General features: G+C 34.1%; 1 protein-coding gene and 1 long non-coding RNA gene across 5 annotated transcripts in view; one reads left to right on the top strand and one right to left on the bottom strand.

The window, feature by feature from the left end:
* LOC110378817 (uncharacterized) overlaps nt 1–21,288 on the bottom strand; it is a 165,276-nt gene that overhangs the window by 18,657 nt on the left and 125,331 nt on the right. For all 4 annotated transcript variants that reach the window (XM_049848909.2, XM_049848907.2, XM_049848908.2 and 1 more), the window contains 2 exons: nt 15,279–15,879; nt 4,413–4,525 (listed from right to left, as the gene is read on the bottom strand). In XM_049848909.2, coding sequence (XP_049704866.1) covers nt 4,413–4,525; nt 15,279–15,857 — 692 coding nt within the window. In that variant the 5' untranslated portion in view covers nt 15,858–15,879. The remainder of the gene's footprint in view (nt 1–4,412; nt 4,526–15,278; nt 15,880–21,288) is intronic.
* On the top strand, nt 1,237–2,758 carry LOC135118278 (uncharacterized). The gene is made up of 3 exons (XR_010277470.1): nt 1,237–1,521; nt 1,675–2,002; nt 2,237–2,758. It is a non-coding gene; the product is annotated as an uncharacterized LOC135118278 (long non-coding RNA).

Genomic DNA, 21,288 nt, shown 5'->3' on the forward strand with positions numbered 1-21,288 from the left:
GTTTATTTGAAACTGGAGTGGGTTTTGTGTGCGAGGGTTGTTAGAAAAAAGGTGATTTTATTATATGTATCTTATCCCTGGATATATAAATTAAATCACTTTTTTTATCCCACTACATTCTAGTGAGTTCAGTGTCCATATTTTCTTACACAAAATTCCTGATTTTCATATGTCCTTTCACATTTGGCATAAGGCCTTCCTCACTTATAAATATGTTTAGTTATACTCATTATATAGGTACATTTCTTACTCAGGATCTTACTACAATATAAATAGATATTTTATTTTCCCAATAAAAAAAAAAAAAACAGAACACTATTACTCCTTATTGGCCGTCAAAATAAAAATAAAATATCATAATAGGTAACAATTTTATACGCCTTCGACACTCCAAAATCGTATCATACTTTAAACCACCCTATCATTCATTCACCAAAACCCGATCCTATACTCAGCTATTTAAATCTCCAATGACCCTTATAATCTCTTCAACATCTAATTAACAGAACGTAACTCTACTTACTGCTTTCTTGACAGCGTTAAACGCGCATACTACCAACTTTTAGTCGGCCGATACTTGGTTGCGGCTCATAAATCAGTATGGAAGTAGGTACACACGTAGCAACGATCAGGTATTTTTCCCGTATCAGATCGACTAAAAACTATGACTGAAATCACGATTTTGAAAAAAAAAACAAGCAATTTTTAGCTGGGTAGTTTGTTGCGTCACTTCTTCCCAGCAAAACACATAGGTAGTGGTGAAGGGTGGGCATTTTGGAGGCTATCTCTTGTACATTTCTAACGTTCAAGAAGTGCTGTTTTGCGGCCACGTTTGAAAAAAAATATCTTTATTTTCAGGCTGCATTGGCCCTTAGATCAATACCTTAAGACTAATGCCCGTTTTCACCAACAACCTCTTACCGTTTCCCTATCTAAAAGCTACTTTTAATAAGGACCCCTCCCAATTTGACACCTACCTAAATTCATTTTCACCACACTTGTACATGGATCCCTTAAGTAAGTGACAGATTACTAGTTCTACAAACGATAATGCAAAGTCGATATTTTATCGATAAAATGATTTTTCTGTACTTCTTAAGAAATAAACGTCTATCGAGTATATATTACTAAAGCCTGTGAGTTTTTTTTCTTGTGATGTTATTTTAATTTAACTTAAACTACATTACGATATGTTTTATGCAATAAAACAGTAAAGAGGTTTTCTATAGGTGAATTTTTACCTATGTCATTGGTGCGTTTGTCAAATTGACTGATGTGTATGTGTACATAGAGTGAGGTTAATTTTGGGTTTATTATTGTTGAATAGATAAGTTTATTTTGGCAGAGAAGAGAAAACGAGGATAAACCTTTCTTGCAGAAGAAAAAGACAAGCTAGTGAAATTGCTGACGTCTCATAGAGACACAATATTAAACAAAAAACGGATGGGACCACGAACGAAGCCAAAAACAAAGCTTGGATCCAGTTACAAATAGTTTTAATGCGATAGGAACCGTTTTCAGGTAAATGTGAATAATATCTGTGTATAATAATATAAGATATTGCCGTTCAAATGTGTTCCTTGTTTTACTGTCGACTTCATTGTATTTTTGTTCTCCATGAGTTGATGGATTTAAGTATGGGGTTAAAATTATACATTAATTATATTTATTTAGTTTCAGGTGGTGCGAGAAATTGGAAAGACGTGTAAAAACATGCTGCGCCCAGCCCACCCCAAATTGAATTGGTGCAGGAGGATGATGATAATGTTTGGTACATCATAAGAGGACTAATATTAAAATATTTGTTTACTATCTTTGTTTTAATTTATATATTTTATTATGTTTAATATTAGCCTACTTCTTACCTCCAGAGGGTATCCCCTATCACCTAGGAGATAGGCTCCTCCATATTCACCATTTTCGAATCATTGGTATCTACTGCAGTTTTGGTATTTAAGGCCAATTCAAACCTGAGCGATATTCGCTGCCGCTGTGGGTAGAGGTAGATACCGCACGGGTTTCGCTCAGGTATTTAGTATCAAGTATAGTTACCGGCACGGATATTGAGCTCTCGGCGGAAGAGTGGGGATCGCTTTGCGCACTGTACACAAGGCAATAAACCAATAAATGGCTTCTGCGCAGGTGAAGGTCAGGGCTCAATATCCGTGCCAATAACTATACCTACCGCGGCTAGAGCGACCTGAGCGATATTCACTGCCGCTGTGGGTAGAAGTAGGTACATACCGCGCGGCAGCAGCGGCATACGTCCCGAACATCAACAGTAATATTATCGCATACCCACTGGGTTTTCTCTGTCGCAGGTGGTAGCGAATACCGCTTAGGTCTGAACAGTCATATTACCGCATACCCACAGGGTTTTCTCTGCCGTAGACGGTAGCGAATACCGCTTAGGTCTGAATAGGCCTATAGATGTCCCGGCCACCGCGAAACTACATCAGTGATTACCAGATTTGCATCTGTTATGGTCTGTATATTTATGGACATGCAGGACTACCTATTTTTGAATAATTCAGCGACATCACGACCTAGCAAGTGCATTCATAGCAAGTGATAACCTATAATCTATATCTATACTAATATTATAAAGAGGAAAATGTTTGTTTGTTTGGTTGTAATGGATAAACTCAAAAACTACTGGACCGATTTTAAATATTCTTTCACCATTAGACAGCTATATTATCTGCGAGTAACATAGGCTATATTTTATCCCGGTGCGGGCAGTAGCTCCCACGGGACGCGGGTGAAACCGCGGGAAAACGGCTAGTCTTATAAAAATGTTATGATCATCGTACTTATTTCTCAGTCATCTGCTCTTTCACGAAAGATAGGTACGTGGTCTTCTAATGATTATTATTTTACATATCCACAACCTCCACAGCTTCTAAACTTTCTAAAAGTTTACGTTTCATTTTTTTTTGTATTTTTTTGCTTTTTAAACATGGTATTTTTGGTGTTACATAACATATAAAGGTACATTTCACTATCCACGGTTCAAAATATGTTTGTATTCTGTAATGATAATGATAGGGGTTGTTTAAGCAGGCATCAATCGGGCCCCCAAGTTGAAGTCAAATTTTAAGGTTATAATTTGACACCTAGGCTTTGGTGAAAATGAAATTCTTATTAAGTGTTCCGTAAATGCTCCCTAAATTTAGGTATTCGTTGGTGAAAACGGGCATAACATACCTACATATTATATTATACATTTTTGATTTTCAACCACAGGGCCAGTCGGCCGACTGTTTAGTCTGTAGTGTGCGCGCAGGCTTAGTTTCTAAATCCGACCGCCGTCACTAGCGTTGACAAGGATATTGTGACACCGTCAATTATTTGGATATAAGATATTTTAATTTAATTTGGAAGTAGTGTGAATTGGGTTTTTATTGTATTGGGCTTTAATTAGAATATTGAAGAAAAAAATTGGGTATTTTAGAAACTTTTTGCTGTGTATGTATTGCTAGTATTGTTCCTGTTTGGGATACGAATTTTATCGCTACCAGTTATAAATAGTAGCGATAAAATGCTAACACGCCTATGATAATGCTATAGCATTTTATAACGCTTAGACTTAAGATATCCCAACGAAGGGGACTTAATACCATAGACGATGCAGCAAGCTGTGTATACGTGAAAATGATCTGCTCACTAAGCTTGTCAGTCTTTAGGGAACTCATGAAACAAAATACGCCTGTAAGTATAAAATCCAAAAATGGTCTCCAAGTTCAGACAATTCAATCGCTCATATTATGAGCCAGTGTTTATAAAAATTAGTTCCACCAAATCTGGCTACCACGCCCGCTTTAACAATAAGTACCGGCCTTAATCTTAAGGTGACAGGTCCTCTAATCAACTTTCTCGAGCCATTGCCTCTCCATGTATGTCTGTATGTGACGACGGCTTTGAAGGCGATTAAACTGTCAGCCATTGTTGACACGCGACGTCTAAACCCGTGTCTATTGTATGCGCGTTATTTTGGTAGCTGATTTGGCTGTGCTTTTGATTTTTGAAGAGTTCTTCGGGGTTACAGAATAAGTAATTCGTTTATTTTGTTAAAATTTGAAAAATTTAACTGAGGTAACGGATGGACGGCGAGATGATGGTATAACGGTGGATTTTTAAGTAAACTATGAAAACGTAAGTTTGTAACGCACATTGCTGCAGCAACAGATACATACACGTATTTTCTTCAATAAATTGACACTAGAATCTATATATTTTCGTTGACGTTGCCACAACCTTATAACGTCCACTGCTAGACAAAAACCACTTCCAAGCTACGGGGATTTCCCCAGCATGTGTAACTTCCATACAGGAAAATTCGTTTTCAACCATACAAAATCTAAGTTCAGGATACATTTAATTAATATGTAACTATTATAACATGAACTTACTTCCAAACAAGGATGGCACCTATGAGGACTCCAACGATGAGCACGATGGAGCACAGCGCGATCACCGCCGATGTCTGCAGCGACGGCCCGCTGTGGTTGTACGCGTCTATCTTCTGGAAAACAAAAAACATTATATGTTAGAATATCTATATACTAATATAATATTATAAAGCTGAAGAGTGTGTGTATGTTTGTAACGTGTTCACTCGCAAACGGCACATCGGATTCTCGTGAATCTTGGCAGTAATATACATAGCTTGTAAATCAATAATTTTAGCCCGATGCAGATCAGAAAACGGGAGAAACCGTTGGCGAAAGTGTAGTATTTAAAAAAGCAAGGTACCTTTAATATCTTAGGCCACCTTTTATTTTGAAAAAAAAAATAAGCTAACGTGTTTTTTTTATCTTTTCAGTCTGGCAATTTTTGTTGCAAAGATCGTTCATAAAGTGTCATAATGTGAACACATAAAATAGATTTTATTTGAATTTTACTGGCAACTAATAACCATATGAAATGTCTATTATGTCAAAACATATTATAATTCTGATATCAAACAACCAAGCTTTGTAGAAAAGTACATTCGTGTACATCAATAAGTATTACATAATCTACTCTCATATCTATTCATAAAATATCAATCACTTAGGAGAGTGTATCGATAATGAATATAAGTGGCTTCACAATCGATGCTGGATACGATCCAAGATGCCTAGCTTTATAGTTAATTTGTATTATAAGGAAAAAACTGTAGCCTGTACATTCGCTAAATGTATTGAAAGTTGACTGAAACTGGCAATGAATTTATGTATCTTTTAGTAATTAGGTCTTTTTAGTTGAATAGGGGAGCCAAAAATCCCTACTATTATTATAAATGCAAAAGTAACTCTGTATGTCTGTCTGTTACCACGTATTAAACTTTGTTAAACCACTGAACTGATTTTAATAAAATTTGGAGAGATAGAGTTGACCTTAAGAAAGAACATAAGATAGTTTTTATCCCGGACTTTTGAAGACTTCTCTTGGAAACGCGATATAACCGTAAGCTAGTCTGCTGTAAAGTCATAGATATTTTTTTCATATTAATTTAAGTAATATAATTTAATATTACTAGACTGCCAAGAAGGGTTATGTTTGAAACACCATAAAATGCGTGAGATTATTAAAAAGAACTGATGTTTTTTTCAGCCCAGATAATATTTGTTATTGAACTGCATATACCCAACAATAGATGCAGTCTAATTCTAACATATAAACTATACCTACTAAAAAAGGTTTATTAAAACATGGATCAAAAGACAAACGTAACAATCAGATTAACATTTGCCTTCAAAATGACAAAACCACAATATTTCATTCAAACAACTTTAATCTATTACTTAAAATGCATCTCAGTTAACTGTAGACCACATTAGTAAAATTAAATTTTCAGCTTATCTCGAAATTATTTTCATTACTTATGCATTATAATATAAAAGCACTTTAGGTTTTAATTCTCTATTCTGTAAGAATTATGGTTTGATATGAATTACGTTTTTATGATCTTTGCATGTCGGCCATATTGTGTTGGTGACAGTGACTTATAAAATAGTAGCAGAATTAATTTAATTAAAAGTATTTTTTGTTTGAATTCTAAATGTCAGTCAAATTAATAAACCTTTTTTATTTTGAGTTAGAAATGTTATCAAAATCCAATAAGATTATTGTTTTGTTAGCCGTGAGAATATATTTTTTTAATCCTTCTCTGAGTGAGGAGAGGCCTGTAGCCAACAGTGGGACGATTAAAAGACAGATTATGTGAGAATTTATAAGTTAAGTATTAATACATTTTTCATAGAATCACAGAAATCTTTAGTTTGCCATAGAAATGTATGGCGTTTTATTCTTTTGCTATTTTACTGAACCCTAAAAAAATATAATCTAACAGACCACTGTAGGCGTTACCTAACATGCTAACAAAAATTGAAAAACGCGATGGATAAATGAATAAAAAAAAGAACTATGGCAGCATATGGTATGATTTTAATTCACATAATTACCATAGGCGTTAGTCGAGGGTAGCCAGGTGTAGGGGAAACCGGGAGGCGGGCTTATGTATTAATTTTCGGTGATATAGCGTCACGCAACCAATAGATATTTCTTTTTTTGGAAAAAGGAACCAATTTTAACACAAAAAGTTTTTTTTTTCTATTATTCAATTAGAAAGCCCACTGTGTGTTATAATTGCACCTTCCTGTAATTTTATAGTGTTTGAGTTTTTAATTTTGAATTCCACCGGTTATTGTACTCCCTTGTATCAGAAAACGAAATTTCGATAAACTATATTGCCCCAAAAATAAAAAATATTCGAACGTACCGAAAATATGATGTACTCTTATTGCAAAATGTGACACAAAAATTAAATAAAGACACTTGTTGCCACGTCAACGTCAAAAAAACCCAGTACATATCTTCAAAAAGATGTCAAGAACCGCGCCTAATCCAGCGAGTTGACACTCGATTAAGATTCTTTACTTAACCCTCAAGAAACCACACACGCATGAAGATGTTTTCATCAAAAGGAATTGAGTACTCAAAACCCTTCACACTTCTCCAAATTCTAACTCGACTTTTATTTTTCTCTCAAAGAAAAAACCGTTGAAAAGGCTCACGTTTTTCCGTTAAGTCGCTTTCGGCTACAGGTAATGTTATTTTTCTGTTAGAAGGCAGCACACTGATTTATTTTTCAATACAATGAGTAGTGGAAGGTTGAGTGACTGTGTTGGACGTTACCAGAATTGGCTATTATGTTTCACGGACGAAAACTCCAACAATAAAATAGATTTTCGTAATAAAAGTTTCTGGGAAATTCATTTCAAATAAAAATACTTTTATTTAGTACCTACATTTTGGCTCTTTTTCTTTAATACTAAACTATTAATAAACACTAAAAATGGCAGACAATTTAATTATAAAAGCTAGATTTAAATATTAAAATTGACTCTCAATTTCAGCTCTCAATTAAAGTATTCTCTATTTATTATATTGTAAATGAGGCATAAAAGAACCATTCAATAGAAATAAATAAATGGAATGGAATTATTAAAATAATTCTGTCAATAAAATTAATTCAATCTTTTCAGAAATCAAAGAGTGAAAATAAAAATGAATATTATAATAATAATATTGGAGTGTTGTTTTGAGTTTATTAAAAAGGGGTGAGGTGACTGTATAGTGTTATATCAGTAAGATCAGTAGGGGTCGAAATAATAATGTTTTTCTATAATTGTAATAACACATACCCCATGATTAAAAGGGTTCGGTTCATATTAGGTACGAAAAAGAGATGTATTACTGATATGTAAACTACATCATTCAATAAAATAAAGAGGCATAGTTACCTACTTGAAACAATAACACAGTACTTCGTATGTACATATGTATATGCAATTTATTGGTTAATGCATTTCTATTTTAATTCTAAAATCAGGAAATTTTGCTGATTATGTAAAAACAAAAATTAGTCCCAGATTATGCAGAAATTATTTAATTTGGTTTTACAGTAAAATATGTACAATTACCTACATAAATTAAGATACTCTCTGTCTATAATATTTTTTTGCCCATAATGCAATTGAAATCGAGCCTAATATACATTACGTTTGAAACCATTATTCATTGTACTAACGAGGAAGGGATGAAAACCACGATAATTTATTTGTATTAATTGAACAGATCATATCGGGTCCCGTATGTATAATTTATTTTTTGTGTTTTTTCTCTCTGTTTATCATTTTGTTTCTCTTAATTGATTTTACGTTGAATACGTTTGTTAAATGCGGGGGCTGAGGAAAATGATGGATTTGTGTGTGTTATTTCGAAAATATTTGACATGTATGTGGGTGTTGTTGTAAATACATTGATGTGGATAAATTAAATTAACTTTTTTTTTATGAGAATTCCCCTTTTACATTGAAACAAACGCCTACACAATGCAAGAGTGGGTGTTTATTTTTTAGTTTCCTGCAAAAGATATTAAAATAAATAAAAAAAGGTGTCCCTGTTATGAACTTTAGAAAAAAACTAAACAAGCAAAAAATACAAAAACAAGATCCTTAAAATAATACTGATCAATTGCGATCCAAAAAGACCGGAGTCCCGGAGTCAGCGGACATATACATAAAAAACTTTACGACTAGGGCTGTCATAGAACAAAATTGCTCAAGATATCGCAGGTAAAGGGCATAAGGTTAAGGTAATCCTTCCAAAAACTCAAAGGTTACTACAATTTACCAGCAAAAGACAAAAACCCAGATTTTTTGTACCACTGAGCGGAGCCCATTCAACATAGGTACGTCATACCATTCGTCTTTTTGGTATCTTTGATATTTTCGGAGGTTTGACAGCCCTATTTAATACTGATAACAATCTAAGCGCATGTCCCCAGAATGCATTAAGGCTGAAAAAGGGTCGTCCATTTGTCAAAATGTGGCAGTATCAGTCCGGGAATCCGTCATCGGCTCCGGGACAATATATTGGGCATATCTCACAGAATCTAACAAACAATATCTTGGAATAAAAATCTGGTAAGCGTGATCCCATCTTATGTTCAGAACCTTGGCTTCTTCTGACCATTGGTTAGATGCAATCGGTGTTTTTTTTTCTAAGTTTATATCGCACGGCAATTTGTTACATTCTAGATTCTTTGACGCTGATACATACCTACTGTATTTTGATTAACTACGCATAGAATTGATTAGTTATCTATCCAATATATTATGAGTAAAGTTCACGCCATGCCAGTAGGTATACTGTGGACCGAATTCACTGATAGATTGCCAAAAGCAAGCTACCAAAAGCATTATATCTAACAGTAGTTTATCATTCGAAATCCATTTTGTACCTTAAGTGACAAAAATTTTTACTATATACTTTTACAGTGACATTCATATAAAATCGCGAAATAATTTTCTAACACACATTATTATGAATATTATTAACGAAACAGAAAAAAGCCTCCAAAAACCAACACGGAACCCCAAAGCTCCCAAAATTATATTCAGTAAGCTGAGTCTGTTTATCTGGTTGTCTATCTAGCGACGGTAGCCGATTCGTCAATGCCCCTTCTTTAATTAATAAAAGACTCTTTCTTTGAGAGAAAAAAATGAATGAAAACCTTTAATTAATTTGGGTTGGTCGAAGTTTCGTAAATTATGATCATCGGTCGCCCCTTAAGATTTGCAATGGTAAGGTATTTCAGAGTTTTTTGGTAAGGGTAACTGAACTTGTTGAAAATACTGGAGCAAGTTTTTTAATGAAAAGTGTTAAGTATTTAAGGAGAAATGTGTGATGTTGAGTTTGAGTTGAGAATTCGACCGTGTTTTATTTTGTGTCGCGACTGAACGATATATAAACTGTGATGGAGACAAAAGGGTAAACAATATTTTTGTATGAACACGATTTATGATCAAATAATAAGATACTGCTCACGTAATATACCAAATAAAACCACATCCTATACATCTATCTTTAAAACAAACTATACAACGACACAACAAAACGGGAACACTAACAAAAAATACAAAAAGAAGAAGAAAAAGTATTTAAATAATAACTTGTCTGGATTTACATACGGCCTTTTGGGGAAAGACGTAGGCACTCTGAGACAAGCACACTGCAAACTTTTAGTCGGCCGATAGTTTTTTTGGTCTCCTTAATCAGTAGGAAGAAGAATGGTAGCACGCATTTTACAAAGATCAGGTCATCCTCCGAGCCTTTTTCCCAACTATGTTGGGGTCGGCTTCCAGTCTAACCGAATGTAGCTGAGTTTCAGTGCTTTACAAGGAGCGACTGCCCTATCTGACCCCCTCAACCCAGTTACCCGGGCAACCCGATACCCTTGGTTAGACTGGTGTCAGACTTACTGGCTTCTGACTACCCGTATCGACTGCCAATGATGTTTTATGACAGCCGGGACCTACAGTTTAACGTTACAAAGATTAGGTGTTTAGCCGGTATCAGACTGATGACTGGGCTGAAAATTTTTGCTACTCATCGGAGCAACTGTCGGCCGACTATTTAGTCTACAGTGTACGGGTATTCTTAGTATATTATGCGCATATTTAACAAATGCTGTCTCATTGTGAACAATTAGTGTTCTATGTTCTTTGTTTAAGGCATTCGTTCCTTCACGGTTCAGAACGATAGAGCGGATGAGTTCAGTGAATACGCTTTTGTGATCATTTTGGTTTTAGTGCTAAAGATAATTTAAAGACAAATAGATTGCTAGCAAGTGCGAATTATAGTAACAAAGAAAATTAAATACTTTAAAGCAGGCATCGGTTATTTGTTTTGAACTTTTATGGTTATACCTAATTATGTAGGCATATGGTTTCATGATATCAGTTATAAATAAAATCCTTGTAATGATATCAGTTTTAATACCTAAAAATAAATATTCAACTACCTTCACATTCGATAAATAAGCACTCATGCAGTAAATTTAGAGCCCCGTATAATAACTATGCAAATATTGATTCGGCTTAATAGATAGTACCGGCCGGTATCCGGGCCTGTCAATATATGCCGTAGCTACTGTTTGTATGCAATTAATCTATTTATTTGCTGATTATTATTGTACATGAGTAGTACAATTAAGTCAGTGTTGGGAATTAAATTGTTGGTCTTGTAGTAAGAGAAATAGGCGATTACCGCGAAATTAGTTGATTTGAAAGACGAAGAAGAAATTATTTGTTGGTTGCTTCTTAAGTTTTCATGTCTAATGTGGATTAAGTTAGGAGATAGGCTCAAGTTGTGATGAAATCTGATATATTAGAGTAAACAATAAAAACAATAATTCAAACATGAATTAACCGTGGTACTATAGGATGTAAAAAAAAAACACAATAATCCGAAAATGTTGACTCTCCTCCTTTTTGGGAATTCGATTAAAAACATATCATAATCATTTTATGAAAATTCAATTTCTCTATTCTACCTATTCACGTTTTAATGACACATCTAGTCACACATACCTACAATTTTGTAAAATAAAGTCATTTAAATAACCAATCTGTTCCGAATGGTTTCCCATGAAGTTATCTTTCGACGCTAAATACTTTCCGATAAACTTAGACCACCCGACGATTCTACGAAGGGTGACGAATCTTGAAGAAACTTGTTTCAAAACAACTTATTTTCCTTGTAAAATAGGTGTCGATCTACAAGTAACACTTAAGGCCTATAATGCACCTTATACTACCATTATCAAGCAAAATTGAGCCTTACACAACAACGGGGAAGGTTTAAATTCAATCTGCAAATGTGCGATGGCAAAATTTGCGATCCTACGTGAATTCGTCAAGACTGTTCCTCAAACATGGAAATTAGGACCTTATTTTGAAGTGTATACGGTTAATTTTTGATTGAAGATTAAGTCAGCTACTAGGCGCCATGTCAGATCTGAATTAGGTATGAAGTTGATATCTTAATTATATTGTGGGATAGACTAACCGCTGAATCAAGCGCTGATTCTAAGAAGTGATATCGTTAACATTTAGAAGAACATAATTTTATAGTGTATCCTATAAAATTCGCTTGTTTTAGGTGTCGGTTGCGGTAGGTAGCTCATTATAAAATATTTAAATCTTCTACATATATCCGCCAATTTTACGGACAGTAGGTTTTATATCATTATTTCTTTTTTTATCGATAAAATTGCGATCCGGACACCCAGTGTGAGGTGTCGGTTTTGCGGATAAGTAATTATTAAGTTGTTGATGTCTTAATCATGTATTTATTTTATATTGTTGAAGGTTTGACAGACCGCAAAGATTTCGCGCGGTAGGTGAGCTTGCTGACTTGTTACTGGAATTCGTGAGTCAGAGGTTTTATTCATAAAATCATCGAATTAAATTAAACACTAAAAATAATATAATGTGGATTTATCGAAGTGGTCCTCACATTACCTATAATCTGTATTGCAACTTAACAAGATGCGTATTTAGAAAGATTGGCCATGGAGTTTCTTGTCGGCTCCGCTCTATGAGACCAACTCCTTGGTGTAACTAGCTTGACTTTTCATAAGAAACTGTATTAGGTCTATCCCTACTAATATTATAAATGCAAAAGTAACTCTGTTTGTCTGTCTGTTACGCTTTCACGTCTCAACCACTAAACTGATTTTAATAAAATTTGGTACAGAGATAGAGTTGACCTTGAGAAAGACCATAGGATAGTTTTTAGTTTTCATCCCGGACTTTTGAAGAATTCTCTTGGAAACGCGATATAATCGAGCTCTACGCGAGCGAAGCCGCGGGTGGAAGCTAGTTTAAAAGAAAAAGAAAAAAAAGAAGAAAAAATTTTGACTTTTAAAGTGGTAAACTGTTTTGGACAAAGACTTTGAATGTCAAATTAAGGATTCCTTAATTTGGCACTAAATTCAAGATTTAATAAGCTTGCTTGTTTTTCTTAGTTGCCATAAATAAATATAATAAATAAATAAGCAATACTAAAACAAATATAAATATTGTAATAAGATTTATGTAAATAACTGGAATATATTTTTAAAGATCCGATCTTGTTTGTAATTTACTTTATTTATTAAATTGAAATTGGAGTAGGTATCTAATATAATATCTTATTTATATAAAAATAAATATTTAAACGTAAAGTTTGGCTCGTTTTGCTTGAATGGTTGCCAATAAGTTTATGATAATGCCTAATAAAGTAGCCTAATAAGATCGATATAACGACTTATTTGGGCTATTTAAATAAATTAACTAATACGCCTATGGTGATTTGGAAAGAAGTTTATAAGTTTACTGTATCTTTTACATATAAAAACTATAGCAAATGTAACATCATTTTAGACATTTTAGATAGAGATAAAAGTCATAAGTTTTTTTTTTATTCTTTCATGTTTTAGAAAACTTAGAAAATCAACGATTCAAGGAAATTTTTACATTACTACGTAGGTAAAGCTCAGACTTATCTACATAATGATATACCAAAACTTAATCAATTCAGTCTTAAAAAAGAAACTCCCTAAAAGTGAGGATTCACTATTTCACACACAAACAGATGTACAGACAACCCAAAACCTAATGTATTTGAAGACAAACACAAACAAAGATTAGCATACAAGACTACATGAACCAACAAATTTTCAAGTCATTACCGTACCGCTATTTAAAATGAAGGAAATCACACTATTCATGAGAAAGTTTGTATGTTTGTTAATCTTTCACTCAAAAATTACTAAATTTTTGAGTGAAAAGGGTTTTGATGAAACTTGGCTGTAATATAGGTATTTATATTAGGTTTTACACACTTTCCATAGAAGCTACTGCTCTTACCAGGATAAAATATAACGTATGTTACTTTCGTATAATCTAGCTTCCCAACAGTGCAAGAATTTTTCGATTCTACTCAGTAGTTATTCTTTTAGGGTACAAACACAACATTTAGCTGTATTATATTTGTAGACATTTGGAAAGATGAATGATAGTAACATGTAGGCTACTTTTTATCCGAATCCAATAAGTGGTGTTTTTGGGAAAGAGGTGAAACCGCGAGAAACAGCTCGTTTAATCTAAAGCTAAGAGAAATCCCACACAGATGTTACTATCACAGTGTCAGTATTTCGAAACAGATACAGTTATCTCACGAGATTCAGTTTTCCGACTGTTTGCTGACAAACTGACAAACCGACAAACTCACAAAGCCGTGTAGGTACTGAGAATTTTAATTTCTTTAGTTTCTTGGAAAAGATTAAACGAAGTTTGTTTGAATGAGGATTGTGGCATCTGTGGTCTGAGATTTTTGGGTGATGCAACTGTTTTTAAGGAGTTGATATAGAATTGCATTATCTTTTTGTGAAGCTGTAGGTACTGTATTTATAAGTACTTAGAGTTTATTGAAGGAATAAAAAAAGTACCAGTCTGTAGCAACTATAGGTATCTGTAGAAAGACTGTGAAAATTACAGTTTTACCGAACTATTTGTGAGTATGTATTTAATTTAAATAAACAATTTTAGTGGTAAGTAAATAGTTTTTGTGTTTAAAGAAGATTAAAGTCTTCTGTACACAAACTTGATCTAAATTAATTCGTAAGTAAACTTCTAGATAGACGTTTGTTTTCTGATTAATTATGTTTTATTGACGCTAACATTGTGAACGTGGTTATAAAGCTCAATGTGAACTGAACTAATCCTAAGATAAAACATCTGTACCACTTTCTGTTAACTAATTAAATATTCACCAACTTTAAAATATAGAGGAACATATTTATTCATAACCAAAACAAAACAAACGCAAGATCAGATTAGATAAAGGTATTGTCAAACGTTGAAAATGATCGTCTAAAATATTCAAAGTTTCAAGAGAAAGAGAATTTTTAAAGACTCCTATGTTAATCCGGATCGGTTAGCCCGTTTTTATTAGTCCCAGAGATAAGGATTAATTAAAAATGGTGTATAAAGAAGTCTGACTGCTTAATTGTGGAACAAAGTGTGAAGATAAAGTGAGATACTACGGTCTTTTTAAACTAAACATACTAGAGATTAAGGCAGATGAAGTTTTAAATAAGATTAACTTTTAAAACGTTTTTATCTGATTTTGAATGATGAGGGATGTCAAACTTGGAGCTACTTTATATTTTGTTTGCAAGGTTGATATTCCTACAAATACTGATTATTGATTTATCCACAGCATTCTAGACTCAGGACTTACTAGAGTGTTACTTGTGACATCAGACAGGAAGGTTTGGAAAAAGGCATATTGCGCTGACCCTCAGAACCCTTTCGAAATTGAGAAAAGGGTAGGGTGTACGACGATGATGATGATCGTACGACGTAGGTATATAGTAATAAAATAATAATAACACTTACTGGTTCCGTGTCGCAAGTCTCCAAATCAGGAATAGGATCGTCCCCGCAGTAATACTCCGCCTGCAGGAACGGTGGTCGAGGAGGCGGCGGCAGCAGGAACTCCGGCGGAGGGCCAAGACAGTCGCACTCCGTCAAATCCGTGGGTTCTATCTCCCACATCGCGTAATCTAACTTAACACTACTCACAACCTTCTCACTGATATCACTATCACTTAAATAACCACTAGTATCACGTTTGTCGCGTTTCACTTCATTTGAAGTCCTCTCTTTGATTAAATTCGCTATGTAAAGTTCGTCGTCCACGTCGCTCCATACATTTTTTCTAACCTCCTCATCTTCTGATGTATCTTCTAGTGAATCGGATAGTGGCGCTATAACACTATCGCTAACTCTGTCTCCGTGTTCAGAGTTTTTGTTTTTTGCAACTGTACTTCCAAGAACATTTTGTTTTTCTCTTTCACTGTCAGCATTCAAGTCACGAGCTTGCTTATATTTGTCGTTTCTATTGAAACCATTTTGATATGTCCAAACAGCGTACGACGACGCTTTAATTGGACTCCTGTTGTATCTTTCGGCCATACGCAGTTTTCTTTCAAGTTATCTGCAACAATAAAAACATATTTTAATATGAGGTTGAGATTGAAAAGCTATTACTGGCTAAACCAATTTGTTATCTGACGGACGACGTATCGATTTTACAGTGGTATCAAACTACTTATTATTTAATAGAAGAGCTAACACCTCATTTTGTATAACAAAGCAGGCGCAATTAGAACCTACCATCGGTGTGAGCACAATGGACGAGAGAGTAGTGTCGATATCATCGGGTGCTACGTCCGCCGCTTATTTTAATTTATTTTTTATCGCATCAAATTGGATGGACGGGTTTCTAGCTATGCACTCGGTATTCCGCCGCTATCGAGATGTACCCGTCACTGAGGCGGATTCGAAAGTTTAAAGTTCATCGTTTTTTGATATTTAATTTTGATCACAGTGCGGTTGAGTGTAGGCGAATAAATTGGGTATTGATTTCTTATTTTGCTGGACCAATTTTGAATAACGAGATAGCACGGACGGAAAGTATTGAGCATGATTTATTACTAGCATGAGTGTGGTTTTTAGAACAGATTTAATAGCTGACATATTACGGGACATTATTTAAAGCCGCGTTCAAAATTCAATTGTTAGAGGAATGTCATTTGCAAACTATTATTCCTCATACAAGAATGCCCATAAAATAACCATTTATCATAGAAATACAATAAAGATATTTTCAGTTTAAAACCACTTAAATACACATAAACGTTAACGAGAAGGAACAATATTTTTCAACAAACATTTCCGCGCTCGTTCAAATGTTTTTCGATAGAGATGTGCCATGAGTACGCAATTATGCATGCGTAAGGCGTTTCTAAGGAGGTACCGCAAGATTGCGAGGTCGTAGGGTCAACAGCGTCAGATAACCCGAAGGTACCAGCGAATAAAATATTGAGAGGTGTTATGGCATACAAAACAGGGTTTTAGATGCGATTTATGAATGTTTAAAGTACCGTTTGAATAGAAACTCTGAAAGCGAATAATATAAGCATTCTTTTTCTGATGATTGACACTGATTCTCTTTATAATTTTATTTCTTTTGTTATTTCATTAATGATTTCTCGATTCAATATGGCAGTATCTTTGTTTCATGTCCTAGTTTTTAATAAGGTTAATGAATGATGTACTTATGTGTTAGCCATTTTGTATTCATCATTTAGTAATTTGGCTGAAGTTAAATTTCATAAATAGTTTTTAAATTGCGCTTATATTCATTGTGCGTCTATTATTGCGTGAGAACTTCTTGAATGGTTATTTAATTCAAATTTAACTTTACGACCTCCATACTATCTACAATAGTATTATAACCACCAATGATTTCGAATACGTTATCTTCACACCTTACCTGTCCATTACACATTAAAACATCATTTTCTTTTTGCATATTCATTGCAGTCTATCAGTGTACACCATTCAAGGCGTAATCTTCGATACTCCACGTCTCATTAACATTTGGCGCGCTCAGTGGCCACTCGATAGCTGTCAGAGGTGCCTTGACAGCGATACAATACTCGACAAGAGCCCTTAAGGAACTTAACGAACCCATTCTATAGATTTTCTCACGTGAATTATTATTGCTAGTGGATAACGGTCTGCGAGGGTCGCATGTGTTACGATCGATCGCGTTTGAGTGGATGAGCGAAATAAATAGTACAGCAAATAGGCTCCGGTTATGAGTTTTTAATGCTTGCCTGATCGGGTTTGTGCTTATTGACTGGTGATCCAATTTTCTGTTAATTAAAAATGCTGTTTTGATTTTTATAAGCTTTATAAATACATAGGTAAAGGTACCTATAGATCTTGTCCAAGCTAAAATTGCTATCATTCAAAAGAACAATCTAGTCATTGTTCCATAGAAAACAATAACTTTAGAAAAGGTATTCATCGAAAGGAATGGAGTTCAGGAAAACACAATGGGCCTTACTACAAAAACTTTAAACCCTGTTTTACACTTGTCTAATAAAATTTTGGCTGCAAAATGAACCATATGTCAACGTCATAATTTGACATTTTTTTAGACAAGGCATAAACTGACGTTTAAAAGTTTTTGTGGTAAGACGGAATAAGTTTAAGCTGTAATTCGTTAACTTGGCCGTAAGTCATGATCTTGTAATAGCCTACTGCCCACACTACGAATGTTTATTGCTTGGGCATCATAATAAATCCATCGAATTTCAAGTTTCGCCCCGAGATAAGTAGCATTCATTGGTTTTATTTATAATATTTGTGGTCGATTTTCTTTATAAGGCAAGCAATTTCAGCTGTTTTATTGGTTTGGTATTGTGGTAGTATTGTTTTGGCAGAAGGATTGAGTTCAGCTATTTGCCAATCATCAAGACAAGTGTGGGTGTCTTATTATTATTAGATAGTTTATATCAATTGCGTGGCAATTGATACCTTGCTTTCTTTTTCAGTAAAATTACTGCCTTCTAGGAAATGCGAGTCATTTTCATATGTTTTTAAGTATCTATTTTTTACATTACTCAGCTTCTATGTTTTGTGAATGATTGTCGATCTTTTTCTATTAAGAGATTATTCTTAATTCAAGATGCGAAGAGAGGTAGCCAATTCACTTCTTTCGGCAGTGGATCACTAGATATAACGGTGTATATTACGTGCTAGGTCTCAAGGTCGAATCCACGCAATTGCAATTATTACGGTATTGACTATTCTACTTATTTCTGCTTCCATTCAATGTTTGAATGATATAAGCGTTACAATGTTAACTGTTTAAATACAGTTATGGGTAGGAAATAAATCAAAGTGGCCATTGAAGGTGGAGCTTTAATTTGAATTAATATATTCAGAGTGGTAGGTCAAGATATGTAGGATGTAATAGAGTATGCATTGCCAGAAGTAAATGCTTAACATTGTGTAACACTAACAATAAATAAAGGAAGAAAAAACTGCTCAGAGAATTGTAAAAAATGTAAACAACCAGTTATTCTTATCGTATATGATGTATGGGAAACTGGAACTTTTCTATGTCCAATTTTGATAAATGAAATATATTATTATAATGTTGACAAAGCCGTCATGCCCACGATTTTAAAAAAGCTTAACAAACCGTGTGGGGATTCCCATGGGATTGGAACCATGTGTTTTTTATTCCATTTTACAAATTAAAAAGACTCGCACTACGCTCATTTGTGTTACCTTCTTCATTAATATCTGAATTGTTAATGTTTTTTCCATTATTTGTAATTTTGTTAGTTATTACTTTTTAATCATTATCAACTTTTACTTAATTCATTTCTTTGACCTTCAAAGTTTCCGTATCTACATTCACATGAGTATCTTAAGCAACTTTAAGCTCTTTCTCAAGTACTATTTTGTCTATTTACATACGAGTAACATCGGTTTGTTGACCGACAAAAGAGCAATAGAACGTTCTAATAGACGTTTCCGTTACTTAATAATAATGTAAACGAAAAATTCTTCTTTTAGACCGATTTTAAAAAGTTTTTCTTTTGTGGTGTTAGAATAAGCAAATTGAAGTACCATTTGGAGTGGTATGCAAGTAATTGATTTTTGTATCAACTTCCGGGAAGCTTGTGGTGGGATAGCGGCTTGGCGTTTGTTTCGAAACTTTGTACCTACTCGCTCTCAGTTAATAATAAAGAATGAATTTGAAAACTTGGTGTGGCATGGTAGCTTCCCACGAATGCTATTAAAGAAATGCTTTATTATGAAGAAAGAAAGGAACTATGAAAGTGTCACATCGAAATACTATACTAAAAGGACTTCAAAACTAAAATTGACATTAAACCACGTACATACAAAGTAGTCTGCTGATATGAGAAAGTCAAAAAAGCCCACCTTATCTTACCACCCAAGTTGAAAACTATTTTACAAATAAACGTAGATAAATGACTCACTTTGGCATTCCTGAATGATGAGTTAGCTCTTAACATTGCAAGCGTTTCAAGCAGTTCTTAGTAAATCAAATTTTCATGCTTGACTTGGCTTACAGTAGTGTGTCATCGCAATGGTATATGATACCATTATCATTAACGTTCGAATTTTAAATATTCTATATATTACATTAATACCAGATGTCTTGTGACCTTTTAATCTCAAAGATTTCCATTTCTCTTTAAATTGATTAGATTTGCAGTATGTAAATTACCATTATCTGAGTAGCCTTTTCTCCAACTATGTATGTTGGGCTCGGCTCCCAGTTTCACTGGATGCAGCTGAGTACCAGTTTTTACAAGGAGCAACTGCCTACTCTGAGCTCATCGAACAATACTTCTAGGTAAGACTGATAATTATTATCAGTACAATAAAATTCCATACTAATAATAATATTACCACCAAAATCTTGAGAAACAAACATTGTAATTGAAACTGCGTCTATTTATACCAAAGTAGGGTAAGAGAGCCTGTTGTCTGTAGTCAGTGGAATAGCAATAATGTCGATTGTAACGCCCCCTATACATGTTAACGACGCCTGTGTTGGCGAATTACATCCATCGTTCCACTTATGTACAAGAGACTTGTAAGTCGTGGTATTGGAATAAAGTTTTTGTGAATGTATGAGAATTTAATAAGAGTATGCTCTATGTGTTATAAACAAAAGGAGCAGTTAGTGTTTTTTAGTTCTTTTTAAAATCTTCTTCATGTCGAGTAAGCTGCAGGTTTACTCACCTTACAAGCCCAAGTATCAGAGTTTCTTAAACAACATCAAACTAAGCTGAAGTTTACGTAAATTTTTTGACTAAAATGAACGTGTGGAAATGAAAATTTTGGCTCACAAATTATCCTGAAACCCAGCTGTCCATCTCATTTATCGTAAATCCGTATTCACATATTCAATCTACAGTTATATCACAAAACGTTAATGGAACTGCAAATATTTCACCATTATTATCACTGCGAACAATTGGTCCATCCACCGTACGTACAAATGTAATAACATTATCCGTCGTATGTTCGTGATCGGTTAATTAGTTTCCTCTTATGAAGATTTGTTGTCTGTACGTAGTTTTCATTATGTAGACAGCAGATATCCCAGCTGTAGCAATCCAAGCGAATTTCAACTCTATTGCACGGTGATACGCTTTCAATCACTTCGTGCATAATATATCAAGGCTTCAGCAATTTAATGCATTCGATTCTGGACTTTAGACCAAATCCGTTAAGGTTGGAAGTTAAAATTTGGAGGGGTTTCGTAAACAAATAAATTAGCACCTATATTTGACTAATCCAATTTAGTGAATAACCAGTAAAATGATAACGGATAACTGTAGTTTTGTCTGTGGAAATGCCGGAATCAGAAAGCAAAATGTAAATATAATATGTGTCAGGTGAAGAAGATACAAATACATGAAACAGTTTAACAATGGCACAGACTAGCTGAAAATGTATTTAACTAATAATATAGGTATTGTTGTTAGCTAGGTTTATAAAA

This window comes from Helicoverpa armigera, chromosome 20 (genome assembly GCF_030705265.1).
Source record: "Helicoverpa armigera isolate CAAS_96S chromosome 20, ASM3070526v1, whole genome shotgun sequence".
Lineage (NCBI taxonomy): Eukaryota > Metazoa > Arthropoda > Insecta > Lepidoptera > Noctuidae > Helicoverpa > Helicoverpa armigera.